The sequence below is a fragment of the Zingiber officinale genome, chromosome 10A (assembly GCF_018446385.1).
Source record: "Zingiber officinale cultivar Zhangliang chromosome 10A, Zo_v1.1, whole genome shotgun sequence".
Lineage (NCBI taxonomy): Eukaryota > Viridiplantae > Streptophyta > Magnoliopsida > Zingiberales > Zingiberaceae > Zingiber > Zingiber officinale.
In genome coordinates, this window is record NC_056004.1 from 19,764,868 (window position 1) to 19,785,251 (window position 20,384).

Below are 20,384 nucleotides of genomic sequence, written 5' to 3' on the forward strand. Positions count from 1 at the left end.
ACCCCATTCAGAATTTCCAGATTTGAGAATCCAGTTCAAAATGTAGATTTAGACTCAAGCCTGAAAAATTCCTGCATATCTGAACTTAAGAAACAAATTCAACAACAGAATCCAGTAAAACAATTTGAGAAATTTAGTTCCAATTCTGATTTCTGGATGCCAGATTCCAGCTCCATACTTTTGCCCTTTAATGAAGATAATCTTGTGTGATCCAATCTGTTTCATGCTCCTGTTCCTTAGGTGTATAAACTTACTGATTCTTAGGTATATCAATGTTTATTATCTCTTACTAATGCTTATTATATTCCGAGTCTTACTTTAAATCTTGTTTTTGTTAGTCAATTATGTGAGTCTAGATACCTAGTCTTTTTTTCTCCATCCAATTATTATGTTTAGGATCCGTAATCTCAGAGGTTGATTGGGATCGGTCATAGGCAAGGACTCTATGTTTTAGATCAACTTAAAGTATCAGAAGTTGTAGCTTCAAGTATGGGTTTATCATCTTTTCATTTGAGTTGTTCATCTTTTGATTTTTATTTATGACACTCTCATTTAAGTAATTTTTGGCGTCTCGTTTGCAGTTTTTAGCTCCTACAAGAGTATTAGGACATTTAAAAAGTTTTGATATTTCTGATTGTAGTGGTTGTAAACTGACCAAATTTCCTACCTTACCATTTTCTAAAAGTCTCTCTTTTTCTTCTGCTCCATTTGATCTTATCCATTCTGATGTGTGGGGACCCTCTCCTATTCCTACGAAAGGGGGTTCAAGGTATTATATTTCATTTATTGATAATTACACTCGTTACTCTTGGGTTTATCTTATGAAATATAGGTCTGATTATCTTACCATTTTCAACAACTTGAGAGCTCTTGTAAACTCAATATTCTAGTGTCATATAGTGTTTTCGTTGTGATTTGGGGGCGGGGGAGGGGGGGGCGAATACACTTCGAATCATTTTCCAAAGTTACTTGCTTCTGATGGTATTATTCATCAAACCTCGTGTATAGATACTCCTGAGCAGAATGGTGTGGCTGAACGAAAACATAGACATCTTGTTAAAATAACTCGTTTATTTTATTGTCTGCCAATGTTCCTAGTACCTTTTGGGGGGAAGCAATCCTTACCGTTGCTCATGTGATTAATAAAATTCCAAGCTCACACAATGCAGGCTTGTCACCTTTTAAAAAATTGTATGGGCATGCTCCTCTCTACTTCTCTTTGCGTATTTTTGGTTGTACTTGCCTCGTCCTTCATCCACATGTCGAGCATAATAAATTAGCCTCTCGGTCTACTCTTTGTGTCTTTCTGGGTTATGGTGTTAGCCAAAAAGGATATCGTTGCTTTGATCCTGTTAGTAAAAAAATTGTATGTCTCTCGTCATGTTGTATTTCTTAAACATATTCCATTCTTTTCTATTTCTGCTAGTTCGCATAATATGACAAAGTCAAATCTACTTTGCATTGATCCTTTTAATACCGACACTGAGGAAGCTTCACCCACAACTCCTACTGGTAGCTCAACTGAATCAGGTACTTTGGTTCCCGAGATATCTGCTCCACATACTCCTCCTTCTGCCACTACCCAATCATCTCCTGAGGTTGCGGATGATCCTTCTCTCCATCGTTGTCAATCCACTCGTATTCGTAAGTCTACTAAACTACCAGATTTTGCTTATTGTTGTTATTCTCATTCTTTTGCTTCATTTGTTGCATCTATTCATTGTCTTTTTGAGCCTGTATCCTATAGAGGAGTTGTTTGTAATCCACTTTGATAGAGTGCTATGGCTGAAAAACTAACTGCTTTGCATCAGAGTTATACATGAGATTTGGTTCCATTGCCACCAGGAAAATATACTATTAGTTCTTGTTGGATATATAAGATCAAAACTAAATCTGATGGATCTATCGAATGATACAAAGCTCGTCTTGTTATTCTCAAGAGTATGACATGAATTATGAGGAAACATTTACTCATGTTGCAAAAATAACGACTGTTCGTACTCTGATTGCTGTTGCTTCTGTTTGTCGATGGAGAATATCTCAGATGGATGTCAAGAATGCATTTCTAATGGTGATCTTCATGAAGAAGTTTATATGACACCTCCTCCTGATATTTCACACCAACCTGGTGAAGTTTGTAGGCTTCGTAAAGCGCTTTATGGTCTCAAACAAACACCTCGTGCTTGGTTTGAGAAGTTCTCTACAGTTATTACTTTGTTTGATTTTCATCGTAGTAATCACGATTCAGCATTGTTTGTCAGATGTATGAGTGCAGGTCATATTCTTTTATCATTATATGCTGATGACATGATTATTACTGGTGACGATTCTGATGGAATTGTTTCCTTGAAGTCTGAGTTGGCTCATTGTTTTGCTATGAAAGACTTGGGTATACTATGCTACTTTCTGGACATTGAGGTTGCTTATTCCCCGAAAATTTATCTTTTATTTCAATCAAAGTATATATCTGATCTGTTTGAGCGTACTTGTCTTACTGATAATAGAGTTGTTAATACTCCTATTGAGACTAATGTTCGATATTCTCTATCTAATGGCTCACCTTTGTCGGATCCTAGTTTGTATAGAACTATTGTTGGAAGCTTGGTTTATCTTACTATGACTCGTCCAAATATTACGTATGTTGTTCATGTGGTAGTCAATTTGTCGCTGCACCAACTATAGTTCATTGGGCTATTGTTCTTCGTATTCTCGGGTATCTTTGGGGCACTCAATTTCAAAGCATTTTATTTTCTTCTACTTCATCTCTTGAGATGCGTGTATACTCTGATGCGGATTAGGCTGATGATCCTAAAGATCGCAAATCTACCACTGACTTCTGTATTTTTCTTGATGATTCCCTCATTTCTTGGAAGAGTAAAAAGCAAGATGTTATTTCTAGATCTTCTACAGAAGTTGAGTATCATGCTATGACCTCATTTACTTGTGAGATAGTTTGGTTGCATTTGTTGCTTGCGGATATGGGTGTCTCTCCTCATCAACCTACTCTGTTATATTGTGATAATCAGAGTGTTATTCAAATTATACACAATTCAGTTTTTCATGAACGGACGAAACATATTGAAATTGATTGTCACATTACTCGTCACCATCTTCAGATTGACACCATTACATTGTCTTTTGTTCCTTCAAAACTACAGATTATTGATATGTTTATCAAGACACATTCCGCTTCATATTTTCATTTTTTATCTAACAAACTCTCAATGTTTCTAGCTATAACATCGTGAGTTGGCAAGAAGTCAGTTCAAGGAAGAAGGTGCTGGCTCACTGACCTTTGTGAATTATCATATAGATGATCACACCTTCTATTCTGCATTTTACATATGAGAGTTCATCGTGTTCATTTTTGAGAATTTTCGATCACTATTTCCTTGCCATACAGCACTGCCACAAATGTGGAAATTGAGTTGCCTGTGCCTTCAGATGCCACCAATCCCAACATTCGGACATCCATGGGTTCTGCTTCATATGCTCCAGAAAATGATGCATTGGTCTGGAAAGTAAAATCTTTTCCTGGTGGCAAGGTTTGACGCAATTTCTTTTTTTTTTCTGGATAAAGTTAATGATGCCTCTAATTACTGTGAAGTTCGGGTACATGCATGTTTTCATGACCACACTGGCATTCTCCTCTGTACTTAGTCTTCCCAGTATCACCGCGGAAGAGGCGACTCCAGAGAAAAAAGCTCCTATACGTGTGAAGTTTGAGATCCCATATTTCACCGTGTCTGGTATACAGGTACTTTTCTCCTTCACATTAACTTTATTGGATTATGTTAACCTACGGTTAATGCATCATTGTCATCGATTGTTTAGGTTCGTTAATTACCTTAAAATTATCGAGAAGAGTGGATACCAAGCTCTACCTTGGGTGAGATACATCACAATGGCGGGAGAATATGAACTGAGGCTCATCTAATTAAGAACCCCCAACTGCTTGCCGTTCGGCACTTGCATTCAAGATTTCAAGCTTTTTTGTAAGGATTAAAAGCTTGTTCAAAATGCTCTCTGTTCATTTTTTTTTTTCAGAGAATGTATTGATAGCTTGATTACAATTATTCCCAATTTCCTTTCCCTTCATGTCAGTAAATAAAATGTTCTTGTATTCGACTGTCTCTTTTTACAATTGTTCGACAAATTCATGTCAAAAGAAAAGGAAAGAAAAAAGGTAGCCACAAAAACTACGTTGTGGCACAGCTGTGTGCTAAATACATACATAAAACAGCTAGCCTCAAGTCTTCCCTTCTGTCAAGATATGCAAACGGTCAGAGTCAGAGAGCAGCTTTTCCTGGGCGATAGCAGAGCGTCTCCTCCCATATCATCTCTCTGATCATGTCTTCCCCGAGTTCATCATCGAAGCCAAGATCAATGGGGCCCTTGGCAGCGGGGTCGAGCAGAGGGTCATACAACTGAGCCATATAAGGGTGTTCTAATGCCTCCGTAGCATTGATTCTCTTTGCCGGATTAAAAACGAGCAACTTCTTCAGCAAGTCGACGGCCAGTGGATTGGCATCGGGGAACATACTGGCGAAGGGAACGCCTGGACTATCCGGGAGCGAGTCGATGTAGTCTCGAATTGGCTGGTAAGTGACGAAGTCGAAATCAGCAGCATCATGGTTAACGCCGAGAGTGTTGAGAATGAGCTCGAGCTGGTGGGCACTGTCAGTGCCCGGAAAGAGAGGTTTGCGCCCGAGTATCGCAGCGAAGATGCATCCAACTGACCACATATCAATAGCAGCGTCGTAGCTATCAGAGCAAACGAGCAACTCCGGCGCACGATACCAACGCGTGACGACGTAGCCGTTCATTCCTTCACCCCTCGGACTTTTAGTGCGAGCCAGTCCGAAATCGCCAATCTTAAGTTCACAATCACTGTTGACCAGAAGGTTCCCTGGCTTCAAGTCCCTGTGAATTACGTTCGCCGAGTGGAGATATTTCAGTCCTCGAAGCAACTGCATTCACAAATAATAATTAAATTCATTGTACCTTAGGCAACATGCATGTAATTAATATTGAATGTGATTCTTCTACTTTAATTTCGTTGTTATATAATTCATACCTGAAAAATGAAGCATTGACACTGCTCGTCGGAAAGTGGCTGAGGTGATCTGATGATTTGCCCCAGATCAGTATCCATGAGCTCAAAGACAAGATAAACGTCGACGAATGATCTCTTGGTGGAAGGCAGCATGATATCCTTCATCTCAATGACGTTTTCGTGCTTGATTTTCCCCAAAAGCTTCATCTCCCGAAGAGTCCTCAGCGCATCGATGCGATCTTCGAAGACATTCCTTATTTTCTTTTTTGGGTATTGCTAAACGGCCAGAATCTGGCCAGCTAGAATATATGCATGCATGCATATGCATGGGTATTTTAGTAATTTCATATGGCCGCATTAATTATATGCATGTCCATGCATGCATTTTAATTGGGAGATAGGGATTTCTAGCTGGCCAGATTCTGGCCAGCAAGATTTACTCATTTTCTTAATGGCGACGTTCTCGCTTGTTTCGCGGTTGATGGATGAGCAAACGACGCCATAAGCGCCTTCTCCAAGGAGCTTCATAGGCACATACTTGGCATCGATCTCGAAAAGTGTGTTTGAGATGGTGTAAGATCTCATTTCTTCTTTGTTCCCGAAATCGGCGGGGGGATTATTTGATAGCATAGCCATGGCCTGTAATCCAATTAAAACAACAAAATATTAGCAGAAATTAAGTCAGAGATTAGGGTTTTCAAGAATATATATAATTAAAGTCGAACGACTTTAATTAAAGTCATAGATATAATTAAAGTCTAACGACTAGGGTTTTCAAGAATATATACCAAGAACACCAAGAAATAACAGAACAAGAACACGTGATGATCCAAGAACTGGATTATTCTTTTCTTTTTTACATTCGTTGCGTTCTCTGGATCTCTTTTTACATATGCCTTTGCAAAGAACGGAACAAGAAACATGTTCGATGATGGGGAGGATCAAGAATACGATTGAAACGGTCAAATCGCATGTTTCTTTAACTATTAACGCACACACATCTGTCTCATGGCAAGGAGAGTAGTCGACTTACTGGTTACGGCGGCAGCGAGTCGGGATGGTCCGACCGTGGGCAGGAAGACAAGTGGAACGGCGGCGGCGGCGATGGAGTCGAATGGAGTCGAGGAAGGTGGGTAAAATATGGATTCGATTGCATGTGTTTAAATAGGCTTCGTTTCCGAACTCCACTTTCAGTGACCGCGACATTTTTTATATTTTATAATTTTTTTATTAACTTTTTTTTTGTACTTTTAAAATTTTTTATTAAAATTTTAAAAAATTACATGGATAAATTTAGGAGATTATAAAATGAATTTTTTAAAATGAGTTTTCAGAGTCATCACTTTTATATGAAATACTTAATTGAATAATTAAATTTTTTTTATTGATCTGGTTCAGTTAAATTTAGTTTGATTAAAAAATTATTATTATTTACTTTAATTTAGGATTTAAGGTTAAAATTACGCTGTGCCTTTGTAAAGATCGTAAATTAAATATTCTTTATAAGCTAAATATTGTAAATTAACTTTTTTTTGTACTTTTAAAATTTTTTATTAAATTTTTAAAAAATTACATAGATAAATTTAGGAGATTATAAAATGAAATTTTAGGGTCATCATTTTTATATACAATAATTAATTTGTATAATAAAATTGATAAATATCGTTTTTAGACTTCACATGTTAAAGAACATTTTATTTCGTAATAAATCTCTAAATAAAATTTATAATATTAAAATAATAAATTTGAATAGGTTAAACCACTTTTCCCTCTACACTTTTAACATTTTCTTAAGGTTTGAAATTTCGTCATGGCAACCCATTTGTGATTATGAGCTCCTCACACCGCGTTGCTCCATCAAGCCGACACGGTTGTCTCCATTCTTCCGAGACCCCACCTCACCTCGGCCATCGCCTCCCACCGTCAACCTATTGGCTAATTCTCCGTGCCCCACCACAATGTCGTCGCTGCCTCCACCCTCCCTCCGCCCTTAGTCTTATAATGAGGTCACTGACCACTACGTCGTTCTATGCCTGCCTTCTGACAAAGAAGGTGCAAAGCTGACCCTAAAGCAGATTGAGAAGGCCTACTGTAGTCAGTCTCAGATCTATCATCCAAACAAATGACCTGAGTGCCCCAACGTTACCATCGGATCACTATCTATAGACGTTCAACTGATCCTTGGTCGAACTTCTAAACCTTTGTTTCTCTGTTGGGTCGGCGCTGGTGATGTTGATCATGTACGCCTAATCATCGGCGCAATTCTCTGCCCACACGAACATCAAGGATGCATCGTCTTCTTATTCGGTCATCACGTCGGCCTCCGCCTCAGCTGGAGATGCCAGAAATCTCTACAAGCCATCGTGAGTAAACGTTCCTGTTGTCCTCGCGTGCTCATGTCGAAGTCGTCCCTACTCATTCGCGTGGAATCTCTTCCCTTTGTTTTCATCGCTACCGACCAATGGCCTCACCATTGTCACGATTATTAAGGTAATTAAATTAATCATGTGATACAGTGCGTGATGGTGGGGTCCGATAAGGCGTGCCAGTTCGGAGTCAAAGGGACGTGACAATCAGAAGTCAAGGGAACGTGGCAGTCATAAGTCAAGGGGATGTGGTAGTCCTAAGTCAAAGGTGTAAGACCGTTGGATTCGATAGAGGGGGGGTGAATATCGATTCGAAAATCTCGAGTTAAAACGCAGCGGAAATGTAAAGAAGTAAAGAGATGAACACTGTTGATTTTTACTTCGTTCGGAGCCTGTGACGACTCCTACTCGAAGGCCCGTACTCCTTGAGTACTTTCGTTGGGCAATTCACTAGCAATTCGGATAATTACAGTTTACGTACAAATATTGCTAATGAAAAGAAAGAAAACAAAGCTAACCGACAAACAATAAATTAAACGAAGAGCCGGAGTGAGTCGTCGGAGCTTTGTGAACGTCGTTGGAGCGCAGAGCAGCAGAGTGATTGGACTCAGAGTTCTCAGAAGACTGATGATTTGAAGCTCCTGCCTGGGGCTTCTTTTATATGCTACTCCGGGCGCCTGGATCCCCTCCGGGCGCCTGGAATGTGACGTAACACTCCCAACCAGCATGCTCCAAGTGTCAACGTCGTCCTGGGGATAAAATTTGCCTCCGGGCGCCCGGATCCCTTCCGGGCGCCCGGAGCCATTCCGGGCGCCCGGACCCCCACTGTTTCCTACCTGCAAAACAGTGTTAGTCCGAGGCAAATAAACCCTGCAGCACAGTTTGTTAGTACATTTTTATAGATACGCTCAGTAATAAAAATTAGCATTCAGAGTATGACTTAGATTCCGTCTTTCCGAGACCGGAATCTAGTCACGATCTCGACTTAGATATCCGAAATGGATCTAAGCCGGATCGACGCCTAATGTTCCCTTCCCAGGAACGCGTCCTCGCAGTCACTCCCCTCCAGTGACTTACCTCACTTACCTGCCAGACGTCCGGTCAGCCCGTCGACCCGTCTGGACTTCTCGCCAAGCGTCCGGTCAGCCCGTCGACCCGCTTGGACTTCTCGCCAGCTATCCGATCAGCCCGTCGACCTAGCTGGACTTCTCGCCAAGCGTCCGGTCGGCCCGTCGACCCGCTTGGACTTCTCGCCAGCTATCCGGTCAGCCCGTCGACCTAGCTGGACTTTTCCTGCACACTTGATCAAAGTGTCAGACAACAACACAACTAACTTAACCTACTTGTCATTCATCAAAACCTGGGTTAGACCGTTAGTGCTACCCGCACCAACAATCTCCCCCTTTTTGATGGAATGACAACCTGGTTAAGTTAGTGAAAGCATATGCACAAATTTAAAGTCATGCATTTGTGTGGTTTAAGGTAGTTTGTGTTTTCAATTTGGTTTAGCTAACTTAACCACCTAACCCTTCTCCCCCTTTGGCATTCATAAAAAAAAACAAGGGTAAACAAGCATAGTGTTTAAGTTACCTAATCATGAAAAATAACTGAGTTTGGTTCAAAATTCAAGGATAACAGTACAATCTTTAAAACCAAGAAAAAACAATTTGACTTTGGGGGAGTTTAAAGTTTTTTGAAAACTTGTTTAACGCATTTGTTCTTTAGCTTTTGAAAAATTGCTAAGTGTAGATTGTCTAATTTTCAATCATAAGTGTATAAGGTCTCAAGTTTCAAACATAAGTTTTTAACACCAAATTTTCAAAACTAAGTTTGAGAAAATATAATTTTCAAAACTGATTTATTTTTCAACACTAAGTTTGTAAAAGATTCAATTTTCAAAATCAAGGAAAATTAAATTGTCAAACTCAAGTTTTAAGGACTAGATTCAGTACCATTTTTCAAAGTAAAGTTAAGTCTAATTTAAATCTTTACTTTCAGTTGTCAAAGGAGTTTGGTAAAAGTAAGATCATATTTTTAGAATGTGTTTGTAAAATTTGTTTTCCAAAATCAAATTTTCAAAAAGGTATTAGATTCAAAAACCATGGTTTAAAATACTTGAAAAGGTCAGTTTTCAAAGACTAGAAAAAAAATTGTGAGTTAAAAGAATTTTATAATTTTAAACAAGTTGTTTTTAAACTTTGATTTTCAAAATTAAGTTTAAAATTCAATTTGGAAAACTAAATAGTTATATTTCTCCCCCTGAATTTGATACCTACCTCTAACCAGCTGTCTAACCAATTAGGTACTAACTAACTATCAGAAGATAGTAGCTTTCACTAGGTTAGTCAGATTAAGTTAATTATAATCAGTCAGTGTTTGACTTGACTGATGAACTTTAATCTGATTAATATCTGATTTGTATTTAACGTCCAGACTTATGCTGATGCACTGAAATAAGCATCTTAAGTCTAGACAGTTGGCCTATGCATCTCACCCCTTTCTATGTTTGTCAAACACAAGCAAGGTAATCCTAGGGTGTTGGTGAGATGCTCAAAAACTAGTCCTATGGGTACATGCTTTCTAAGGATGTAAAACTAGTCTAAGGCCAAAACTGTTTTTGAAAATCTAAAAATGGAAAGTTTTAAAAACAAACAAGTTTAACCTATAATTTGATAAAATCATTTTTGAAAGTATTTTTGAAATTTCCTAGTCTATTGAGCACATCCCTAATTGTCGTCGTAAGTTGCTAAATTCACTTTCAGGGAGTGGTTTTGTAAAAATGCCAGCTAAATTTGATTTGGACTCAATGTACTTGAGTTCAATATCACCTTTAGTAACATAATCCCTGATAAAGTGGTGCCTAATTTCAATATGTTTGGTTCTTGAATGATGCACAGGATTCTTGGTTAAGTTAATTGAACTTATATTGTCAATTAATACTTTTACATTTGTGATATTTAAGTTGAAATCTTTTAGAGTATGCATCATCCATAATAATTGTGCAACACATTCGCCTATAGCTATGTATTCTGACTCAGTTGTAGATAGTGCAACACAGTGTTGCTTTCTACTAAACCAGCTGACAAGGGATGGACCAAGTAGTTGGCATCCACCACTTGTGCTTTTGCGGTCTAATTTGCATCCGGCATAATCTGAGTCAGAATATCCTATTAATTCAAAGTTGTTGGTCCTAGGATACCAAATTCCTACATTTGTGGTTCCCTTGAGGTATCTAAAGATTCTTTTGACTTGAGTCAAATGAGATTCTTTAGCACAGGTTTGGTATCGAGCACACATACTAACTGCAAATAAAATGTCAGGTCGGCTTGCAGTTAAGTAAAGTAGACTACCTATTGCGCTCCGATAATGTTTTAAGTCTACAGATTTCCCATTAGGATCATCATCTAGGATTGTGTTTACGGCCATAGGTGTTTTTATTTCTTTAGTATTTTCCATTCCAAATTTTCTAAGTAACTCCTTAGTATATTTTTGTTGATAGATATAATTTCCTTCATTTGTTTGTTTGACTTGTAACCCTAGAAAATAAGTTAATTTTCCTACCAGACTCATTTCGAATTCGTGTTCCATTAGGTTTGTAAATTCGTTTAAAAACTCTGAGTTTGTTGAACCAAAGATGATATCATCTACATAAATTTGAGCTATAAAAATATCTTCTTTTATTGATTTCACAAATAGTGTTGGGTCAACTTGACCTTGGTTGAACCCTTTAGAGATTAAGTAAGAGGTTAGTCTTTCATACCATGCCCTAGGTGCCTGTTTAAGTCCATATAATGCCTTTTTTAATTTGTAGACATAATCAGGGTGTTCTAGGCTTTCAAAACCTGGTGGCTGACCTACATAAACTTCTTCTTTTATCAATCCATTAAGAAAGGCAGACTTGACATCCATTTGGTATAGTTTGAATCCTTTATGGGTTGCATAGCTTAGTAACATTCTAATGGACTCTAGTCTAGCTACCGGGGCATAAGTTTCATCATAGTCAAGTCCTTCAACTTGACTGAACCCTTTGGCAACTAACTTGGCCTTGTTTCTAGTAATTTCTCCGGTTTCACTTAACTTGTTTCTAAATACCCATTTGGTTTCTATTATTTTCTTATCGTTAGGTGGAGGTACTAGGTCCCAAACTTCATTGCGCTCAAATTGAGCTAATTCTTCTTGCATAGCTATGACCCAGTCTGGGTCAAGTAGGGATTCAGCTACAGTTTTGGGTTCAATATTTGAGATTAACGAGATTTGACTTAGGTTTCTGAAAGATGACCTGGTTTGGACCCTAAGGTCTGGGTCACCAATTATTTGATCAGTAGGATGGTTTGGGTTGACTCTTATGGTTCTAGAAGGTTGACTTTCTTGTAGTTGTTCTTCTTCTTCATGATTTTGGGTTTGGTTTGTTCCTTCAAAATTGATATGTTCGTGACCAGGGTCAACTGGTTGAGGTTGGGCTTGTTCTAGGTTTTGATTGGATTCTTTGAATTTTACATTGGTGGTTTCCTCAATTCTTAAGGTAACTTTATTATAAATTCTGTAGCCTCTGCTATTCAGAGAGTACCCTAGAAAAATTCCATTTTCTATTTTGGAAGTGAATTTGCCTAAGTGTTCTCTAGTATTTAGGATAAAGGCTGGGCAACCAAATACCTTAAAGTGTTTTACATTAGGTTGTTTGTTGTAAAATATTTCAAAAAATATTTTATTGTGGTTTTTGTTTAGTGTTGTTCGGTTTTGTACATAGCAGGCTGTACTAACAGCTTTTGCCCAAAAATATTTAGGTAAGTTGTATTCATTTAGCATAGTTCTAGATGCTTCAAGTAAAGTTCTATTTTTCCTTTCTACAATTCCATTTTGTTGGGGAGTCTTAGGGCAAGAAAATTCATGATGGTAGCCATTTTCAAGGCAAAATTTATCAAAATTATGATTTTTAAATTCTCCTCCATTATCACTTCTGATTCTTTTAATTTTTATGCCTTTTTCATTTTCAATTTGCTTGCAGAAATTTGAAAAAAATTCAAAGGTTTCATCTTTATTTTTTAAGAATTTGACCCAAGTGAACCTAGAATAGTCATCTATTATAACTAAACAGTATAGACTTCCATTTATTGATTTAACTCCATGGGAGTCAAATAGGTCTAAGTGTAAAAGTTCTAGGACTGAGTTGGTTTGGGATTCATTAATTGGTTTGTGGGTAGATTTTGTTTGTTTGCCTTGTTGACAAGCATTACATATTGTTAAATCTAAGTTAGGTAATTTTGGTAAGCCTCTAACTAGACCATTTAATTTACTTATGTTTCTGAAATGTGTGTGTGACATTCTTCGATGCCATAGCCAGGTTTCTTCTTTTTGTGTTAAATAACACTTGACTGAAGAAGTGGTTAAGTTAATGGCATAGATATTGTCTTTTCTAAAGCCTTTTAGGCTTATAGTTGGATTATCTAGATGTTTGATCAAACATTCTATGGATAGAAATTTTACCTTATACCTAGTGTCACATAATTGACTTATGCTCAGAAGATTGTATTTAAAATTTTCAACAAGTAGAACATTTGTAATTATGAAATCTATTTTTAATTCAATATTACCTATACCAATTACCTTGAGTTTACCGTTGTTTCCAAAGGCAACTGTTCCTAGGCTTTTGTAGGTTAATTGAGTGAACTTGGTGTGATCTCCAGTCATATGTTTGGAGCAACCACTGTCCAAAATCCACTTGGTTTCCTACAACAAGTAGGATTTTTATGTTAGTCTTAGTTTATCAATTTTTAATCAATCATTAAGTAAATATCTTAATTTTGAAATTTTGAAATTAATTTAAGTTTAAAATTTTGAAGTTAATTTTTGAATTTTGAAAATAACTTGAGTTTAAAATTTTTTTTAAATTAATTTAAGTTTAAAATTAAATTTTGAAATTAATTTAAAGATTAAATTTTGAAATTAATTTAAGTTTAAAATTAAATTTTGAAATTAATTTAAAGATTAAATTTTGAAATTAATTTAAGTTTAAAATTAAATTTTGAAATTAATTTAAGTTTTAAAATTAAAATTTTGAAATTAATTTAAAGATTAAATTTTGAAATTAATTTAAGTTTAAAATTTTAAAATTTAAATAATTTTTAAGTCTTATTCATCTCACCCGATCTATATTATTAATCAGGGAAACCTATGGTTTTGTGAGATGAAATTGGTTTGATTATAGAGTTTTGGTTTAACTAGTGTTAGATTCAGACTTAGCTTTGGTTTCCACAAATAGGCATTCTTCGGATAAACTTCTAAGCTTGGTGAGTCACAAGGACATCATTAGAAGTAACCAACCTTTCGAGATTTTCCGAATAGTCCTATCCACGGAACTTAGTACTAAATCTTGATCTAACTGGTTAGGATTCGTTTAAGGGTAGCTTCGGTCAGTTCCACTTGGCCAAATGCACCAGATCGAAGCCATATCTTTCTAGACATGCGATGCCCAAGTTTCCCTAACGTACTATCATCCAAAAATTTCACCATTACCACGATTCAAGTTAAACTTGGTCTCTTTTTAACTAATCCTAATTACCCTGCCGGGTTAATTTGTTTTGGGTTACCCTATCGGGTAGGTTAGTTTTGGAGGTGCCAGCTATTCTGGAGCCTCCCCCTGAATTGTTTGCCATTAATTTAGATTTTGGGTTTGTGTCGATTCTTTTTATAGTTATAATCAACTTGGTGATAATCTAAATTTTGTTGAGTTTTGAATTTTGATTTTAAGTTAAATTTATATTTTAGTTTTTGATCTGATTTATTCAAGTTTATATAATGTATTTTATCTTTAGGTATATAGAATTGATTAAGTCCTACTTGCGTGGTTAAGCACGCTTTCGGGACCCGAGCTTGTTTAGTTGCTTTGTGTTGGGTTAATAATGATTTAAAGGTTTTGTTTGAGTTTGACTTATATCCAAGTCCGGTTTTATTATAGCATGTCTTTTGGTTATTTAGAATTAAATCTAAATTTTTAGATCTTGTTGTGAATTTTTCCAACATTTCCTTTAACTTATTAAGTTCATTTTTTAATGATAAATTCTCCTCCTCAAGTGTTCGGTCTTGAGTTGGATTCGAATTTTTCAATTGTTCCTTGAGGTTTTGATTTTCCTCAAGAAGCGATTTATTTTCATTTTCCAATTTAACTAATTTTTTATTTAAACACGAGATAATTCTAAAGAATTTACGATTTAAGTTTAGGTATACCTCTTCGGAACCTTCGGAAACGAGTGCGGACTCGTGGCTCGATTCGGGTTCGAACCCGTCTTCCGATTCCTCTGATTCGTCTTCCGTTTCAGCTTCGCGAGCCATCAGCGCGAGGTGACTTTGGTGCTTTTGCCTTTCTCCTTCCGATTCGTCTGAGGAGGAATCGTCCCATGTTGCTTTGAGGGCTTTCTTCTTTGTTGACTTTGGTTTGTCAAGTTTCAATCTTGGGCATTCGTTCTTGTAGTGTCCCTTTTTGTTACATCCGAAACATGTGACATTTCTTGAGTCGGCTGGCGAACTGATCTTCTGAAGATCCTGTTTGCTGAAGCTTCTCTTTTTCCTAGTGAACATTTTCCTTACCAGGTTCACCAGGTGTTCTTCGTCTTCAGAGTCTTGATCGGAATCTTCTTCAGATTCGGGTACCCTGCAAATAAAGCTACACCTTTCTCGACCCCGGCGTTAGTTTGCTCATGAACTCTAATTCACGTAAGAGTTCATCCAATTTTAATTTAGATAAATTTTTTGAAATTTTGTAGGCATCTACAATTGATGCCCACAAATTATTTCGCGGAAAAGCATTTAATGCGTACCTTATTAAGTCTCGGTTCTCCATTTGGTGGCCTATCGCGTGGAGACCGTTGAGGATATCTTTGACCCTCGCGTGGAGCTGACTTGCCGTTTCTCCTTCCTGCATTTTTATATTAAAAATTTTATTTAACAGCAAATCTCTTTTTGTTACCTTCGCGTCGCTTGTTCCTTCGTGCAGCTCGATCAGTTTATCCCAAAGCTCCTTAGCGTTTTCATGCGGTCCAACCCGGTTCAGTTCTTCTCGTGTTAGTCCGCAGTGTAGAGTATTGATGGCTTTGTTTTCAATTGATGCCTTTTTCTTCATTTCTGTCCATTCTTCAGGGTCTACTATTTTCCCGGAGTTGTCTACTGGAATTTTGTAAGCCTTTGTGACGCTCATCCATTGGTCGTAGTCTGTCTTCATGTAGACCTCCATTCTCCTCTTCCAGTACGAAAAGTCATCCCCGTTGAATAGGGGAGGACGTACTGTGCTGAAGCCTTCTTGTTGAGACATCTTATCCTGCACACACTAAATTAACTGGAAAAAAAAAATCCCAAGACTTCATCTTGGATTAGCAGTGCGGGAGAAAATAGAAACTCTAAGTTGGTGTTGTATCAATTTAGATTTTAAATGCAACGGGAAAAAATCTTCCAAAAAGATAATAATATCAGTTTGGAATTGTTAAAAAAAATTATTTCACCCCCTGTCTGATTGGTGGTTGCACCAAGTCAGAGCGGTACTTGCTCTGATACCACTTGTAAGACCGTTGGATTCGATAGAGGGGGGGGGGTGAATATCGATTCGAAAATCTCGAGTTAAAACGCAGCGGAAATGTAAAGAAGTAAAGAGATGAACACTGTTGATTTTTACTTCGTTCGGAGCCTGTGACGACTCCTACTCGAAGGCCCGTACTCCTTGAGTACTTTCGTTGGGCAATTCACTAGCAATTCGGATAATTACAGTTTACGTACAAATATTGCTAATGAAAAGAAAGAAAACAAAGCTAACCGACAAACAATAAATTAAACGAAGAGCCGGAGTGAGTCGTCGGAGCTTTGTGAACGTCGTTGGAGCGCAGAGCAGCAGAGTGATTGGACTCAGAGTTCTCAGAAGACTGATGATTTGAAGCTCCTGCCTGGGGCTTCTTTTATATGCTACTCCGGGCGCCTGGATCCCCTCCGGGCGCCTGGAATGTGACGTAACACTCCCAACCAGCATGCTCCAAGTGTCAACGTCGTCCTGGGGATAAAATTTGCCTCCGGGCGCATGGATCCCTTCCGGGCGCCCGGACCCTCACTGTTCCCTACCTGCAAAAACAGTGTTAGTCCGAGGCAAATAAACCCTGCAGCACAGTTTGTTAGTACATTTTTATAGATACGCTCAGTAATAAAAATTAGCATTCAGAGTATGACTTAGATTCCGTCTTTCCGAGACCGGAATCTAGTCACGATCTCGACTTAGATATCCGAAATGGATCTAAGCCGGATCGACGCCTAATGTTCCCTTCCCAGGAACGCATCCTCGCAGTCACTCCCCTCCAGTGACTTACCTCACTTACCTGCCAGACGTCCGGTCAGCCCGTCGACCCGTCTGGACTTCTCGCCAAGCGTCCGGTTAGCCCGTCGACCCGCTTGGACTTCTCGCCAGCTATCCGGTCAGCCCGTCGACCGAGCTGGACTTCTCGCCAAGCGTCCGGTCAGCCCGTCGACCCGCTTGGACTTCTCGCCAGCTATCCGGTCAGCCCGTCGACCTAGCTGGACTTTTCCTGCACACTTGATCAAAGTGTCAGACAACAACACAACTAACTTAACCTACTTGTCATTCATCAAAACCTGGGTTAGACTGTTAGTGCTACCCGCACCAACAAAAGGGCCGTGACAGTCAGAAGTCAAGGGGGTATGACAGTCAACAGGTATGGAAAAAGGTGTTGGAACCCTAAGGTTATTTTGGTGTGATCAACAAGTTAAGTTAGGTCATGTGTGTTTTTAACCCTGTGTTTAAGTGTGCAGGAGCTTAGGAGCACAGATAGTCGAGCGGAAGACACAGCTAGCGAGAAGGACGGCACACGGTGCGTCCGAGGGACGAGGCGCTGCGGAAGAGTTCGTCGGCGGACGAGAAGGAAGCGTGTGGTAGTTTCGAGGGACGAGAAGCCGGAGCGGAAGATTGCTCGAGGTGCAAGAGACGCAGCTAGCGAGAAGGTCAGCACGGGGTGCGACCGAGGGACGAAGACTGCGGATGAGTACGCTGGCGGACAAGAAGAAAGCACGCGGCAATTCCGAGGGACAAGAAGCCGGAGCGGAAGCCTGCTCGAGAAGACCGGAAGTTGGGTTCGGGTGAGCCATATTCCGGATGGCAGAGATCACCTAAGTGAGCGGAAGACTTAGTCTGAGGTGAATGGAGCCGGAGCAAAAGACCCGGGCTGGAAAAAGTCAACAAGGTTGAATTTTCCAGCCGGGGCACCCGGAGTTGACTTTTTGACCAGATCGCGTCAATCGCGATCTGAACAATAACTAGGCGCCTAAAACCCCTTTGGGGCGCCCCGATCAAGGCTATAAATACAACCTTCGTCTAGAAAGTTCAATTCATCTAAAACAACTCAAGCAATTCATTCTTTCTACACTTGTACGCTTTCTCTATAGTTAAACTTCTTTTTTCTGCGCTTCATCATTGTAAGAGGCTTCTCCGCCTGAAGGAGTTTTTAGTACGATCATTTTCCTTGGATTAACAACCTCCCTGGTTGTAACCAAGTCAAATCTGGTGCCTTGTCTTTTCTGATTTACTTTCCGCTATTAATTTTATGCAAGTGTTAGTTTAAGAGTTCGAGAAGGATTTGTTTTTTATTTTCAGGCTATTCAACCCCCCTTCTAGCCGGCCGCCGCAATCCAACAAGAGGAAGTAAGGCATGGTGACGATGCCAGCCACCTAATTCCCGGTCAGGTTCTCACAGATCGGAACCCCAGGTCAGGGACACCAGGGTAGGTAGTCGGGGGAATACCTGGCCGGGATTTGACTGGTCAGGCTTTCGCAACATGATTGTACCGGAGCCGGGTGCACTCAGCAAGCTAACTCCTGGCTAGTCAACTCCCGATCGGCTCTTGGATGATCTCTCCACAACTCCCGACCCCCACAGTTTTTACCAAATGGTATACCCAACTGATCATCCCGAGCTGCTCTATTCATATCTGGTCAGGATAGGGGGCACTATAGGACAACATGGTCAGGGAATCGTAACCGTCTGTCATGGAATAACTGCTGCGTGTCAGGGAATATTCCAACAGTCCGTAATCATTTGCAAATGGAACCTTCTTTCAGCCTATAGGAGGATGTCATGTGTCCTCCAGCACCCGACAAGTCCTGACACCCGATATTCTATGACATTAGTCAATCTCTAGAAGGTACGCACTGTCATATAAAAGGGGAGGTCCTCTCCCTTTCGCATGTACGCTCTCTCGCACATTCACACTTGCCTTCTACTTTCTTTCTACTTAGTACACTGTTCTTCTGGGAAAAAAGTACCTGACTTGAGCGTCGGAGGGCCTGCTCCGGGGACCTTTTCCTTGATTTATGGCCTCTAACGTCCGTGTGCTCGTCTGAGCGGAGCTCGAGTACCGTCAGCTCAAGCATCATCGCCCATCAACACCACGTGGGAGTCCCTTTTTGGAAGAATATACGAGAAAAGTGTCTCAGTCCCCCCCTCTCCCGCCAACATCCGCACCAGCTCACCAGGCCTTCATTTGGCTCAAATTCCGGACAAGATCATCGTGTACTTGATTAATTAGTTTCATGATATGCAATTAATCTGATAATTAGTTTTAGAACATGTTTAAGGGGTGGATAATTAATTACTAGTGGATTAATTAATGAATCAATTGGTTATTAATAAGTATATTGATTAATTGTCCAATAAAATTATTAGCAGATTTAATTAATGGGATTAAGTAAATAATTGATTATGAATTTATTCACTCGTTAGCTTGATGATTAAGTAACGTTATGTAATTAATAGTGATTAATTACATATATGTCGAGTGATTTAATTTGAGTAGTCTGGACTAATTAATGATTAACCAATAGATTAATTTATTGTTAGATTAAATTATGAGATGGATTGATTAATAGATAAATTCAGGTTATTACTCGATGAAACTTTAATTAGTTAGTAAGTAATTACTTAGCTATGTTGTTAATGTTTAATTAATTAATTGGTTTAATAACTAAATAAGTAATTTAAATTAATCCGAATTAATAGGTTAATAATAAATTAATCAGAATTAATTGCTGTACTATTATATTGATTAATTAATTGATATAAAGGTTGGTAATTGACTAATTAGAAAACATTATGTGATTAATATTGATTTATTAATATGAATTAAGAAAAATGATATGCTCAAAAAAAATTTAAGGAAAAGTTCAAGAATAGACACATAAAGTGATGAGGCCCACAAAAAGTGAAATGGTGGATCATGATTTTATGTGTCTATTCTTGAACTTTTCCTTGAATTTTTTTTCTTGAGCATATCATTTCTCTATGAATTAATTAGTAAATCAATTAATTAAGTGGATTAATAATGAGTTAATCAACAAGTTGGTAAACCAATTTGACTTTATTACTAGAATTACTTTGGTACTTAGTTTGAGCTTTGTTTATGATATTTGTAGGATTTAAGTTCGATCCAGACCCTCGATTTGAAGATAGGACGATCAACTATTGAGGTAGATAGTTTATGCTTTAACCTATTAGTATCTTTGACCTTAGTGTATAATTATATTATTTATATTGATTGTGTATTTACTCTATATTATTATAGCTATGTTTAGTTGTTCTAGATTAGTTTTAATTTCAACCTGTTAAGGAGTGCAGTAGTTAGGTTAGTTTGATTAGTAGATTTAGATTAAACTTAATCGGTACTAAGTTTTGAGTTAGTGGAGTCTTTGGTTTAGATTTAATTTCTGAATTCATATCTTGATGCTTGATTAGGAATTTTACATATCATGTTTTTGTTTAGGTTTACTGGTCAACTTTACTTTAGTTGTGTGAGTGTTTCAATAGCTTCAATCGGTTTACTTCAGTTATAGATTAACTAGGGAAGTTAGTTTTAGGTGTCATCTAGTATAATTTCCAGTACTACTCTAGATCTTATTGTTTAGAGATAACTGTCTTTGTCTG

General features: G+C 38.3%; 1 protein-coding gene across 1 annotated transcript; it reads right to left on the bottom strand.

Moving 5' to 3' along the window:
* Positions 1–4,289: 4,289 nt before the first annotated feature.
* LOC122026489 (mitogen-activated protein kinase 4-like) lies at positions 4,290–5,692 on the bottom strand. Its single transcript, XM_042585231.1, has 3 exons — positions 5,508–5,692; positions 5,078–5,321; positions 4,290–4,970 (listed from the first exon to the last, which is right to left on the bottom strand). Exons 1-3 carry the CDS (start codon positions 5,690–5,692, stop codon positions 4,290–4,292), a joined length of 1,110 nt encoding a protein of 369 aa, XP_042441165.1.
* Positions 5,693–20,384: the final 14,692 nt, after the last annotated feature.

Excerpts from the sequence above, each read along its gene's own strand:
- LOC122026489 (XM_042585231.1), bottom strand. The coding sequence starts at position 5,692 with ATGGCTATGCTATCAAATAATCCCCCCGCCGATTTCGGGAACAAAGAA. Across the intron at positions 5,322-5,507 it reads ACAAGCGAGAACGTCGCCAT|AAAGAAAATAAGGAATGTCT; the intron begins TAAGAAAATGAG and ends GCAATACCCAAA. Across the intron at positions 4,971-5,077 it reads GTCAATGCTTCATTTTTCAG|TTGCTTCGAGGACTGAAATA; the intron begins GTATGAATTATA and ends TTGTGAATGCAG.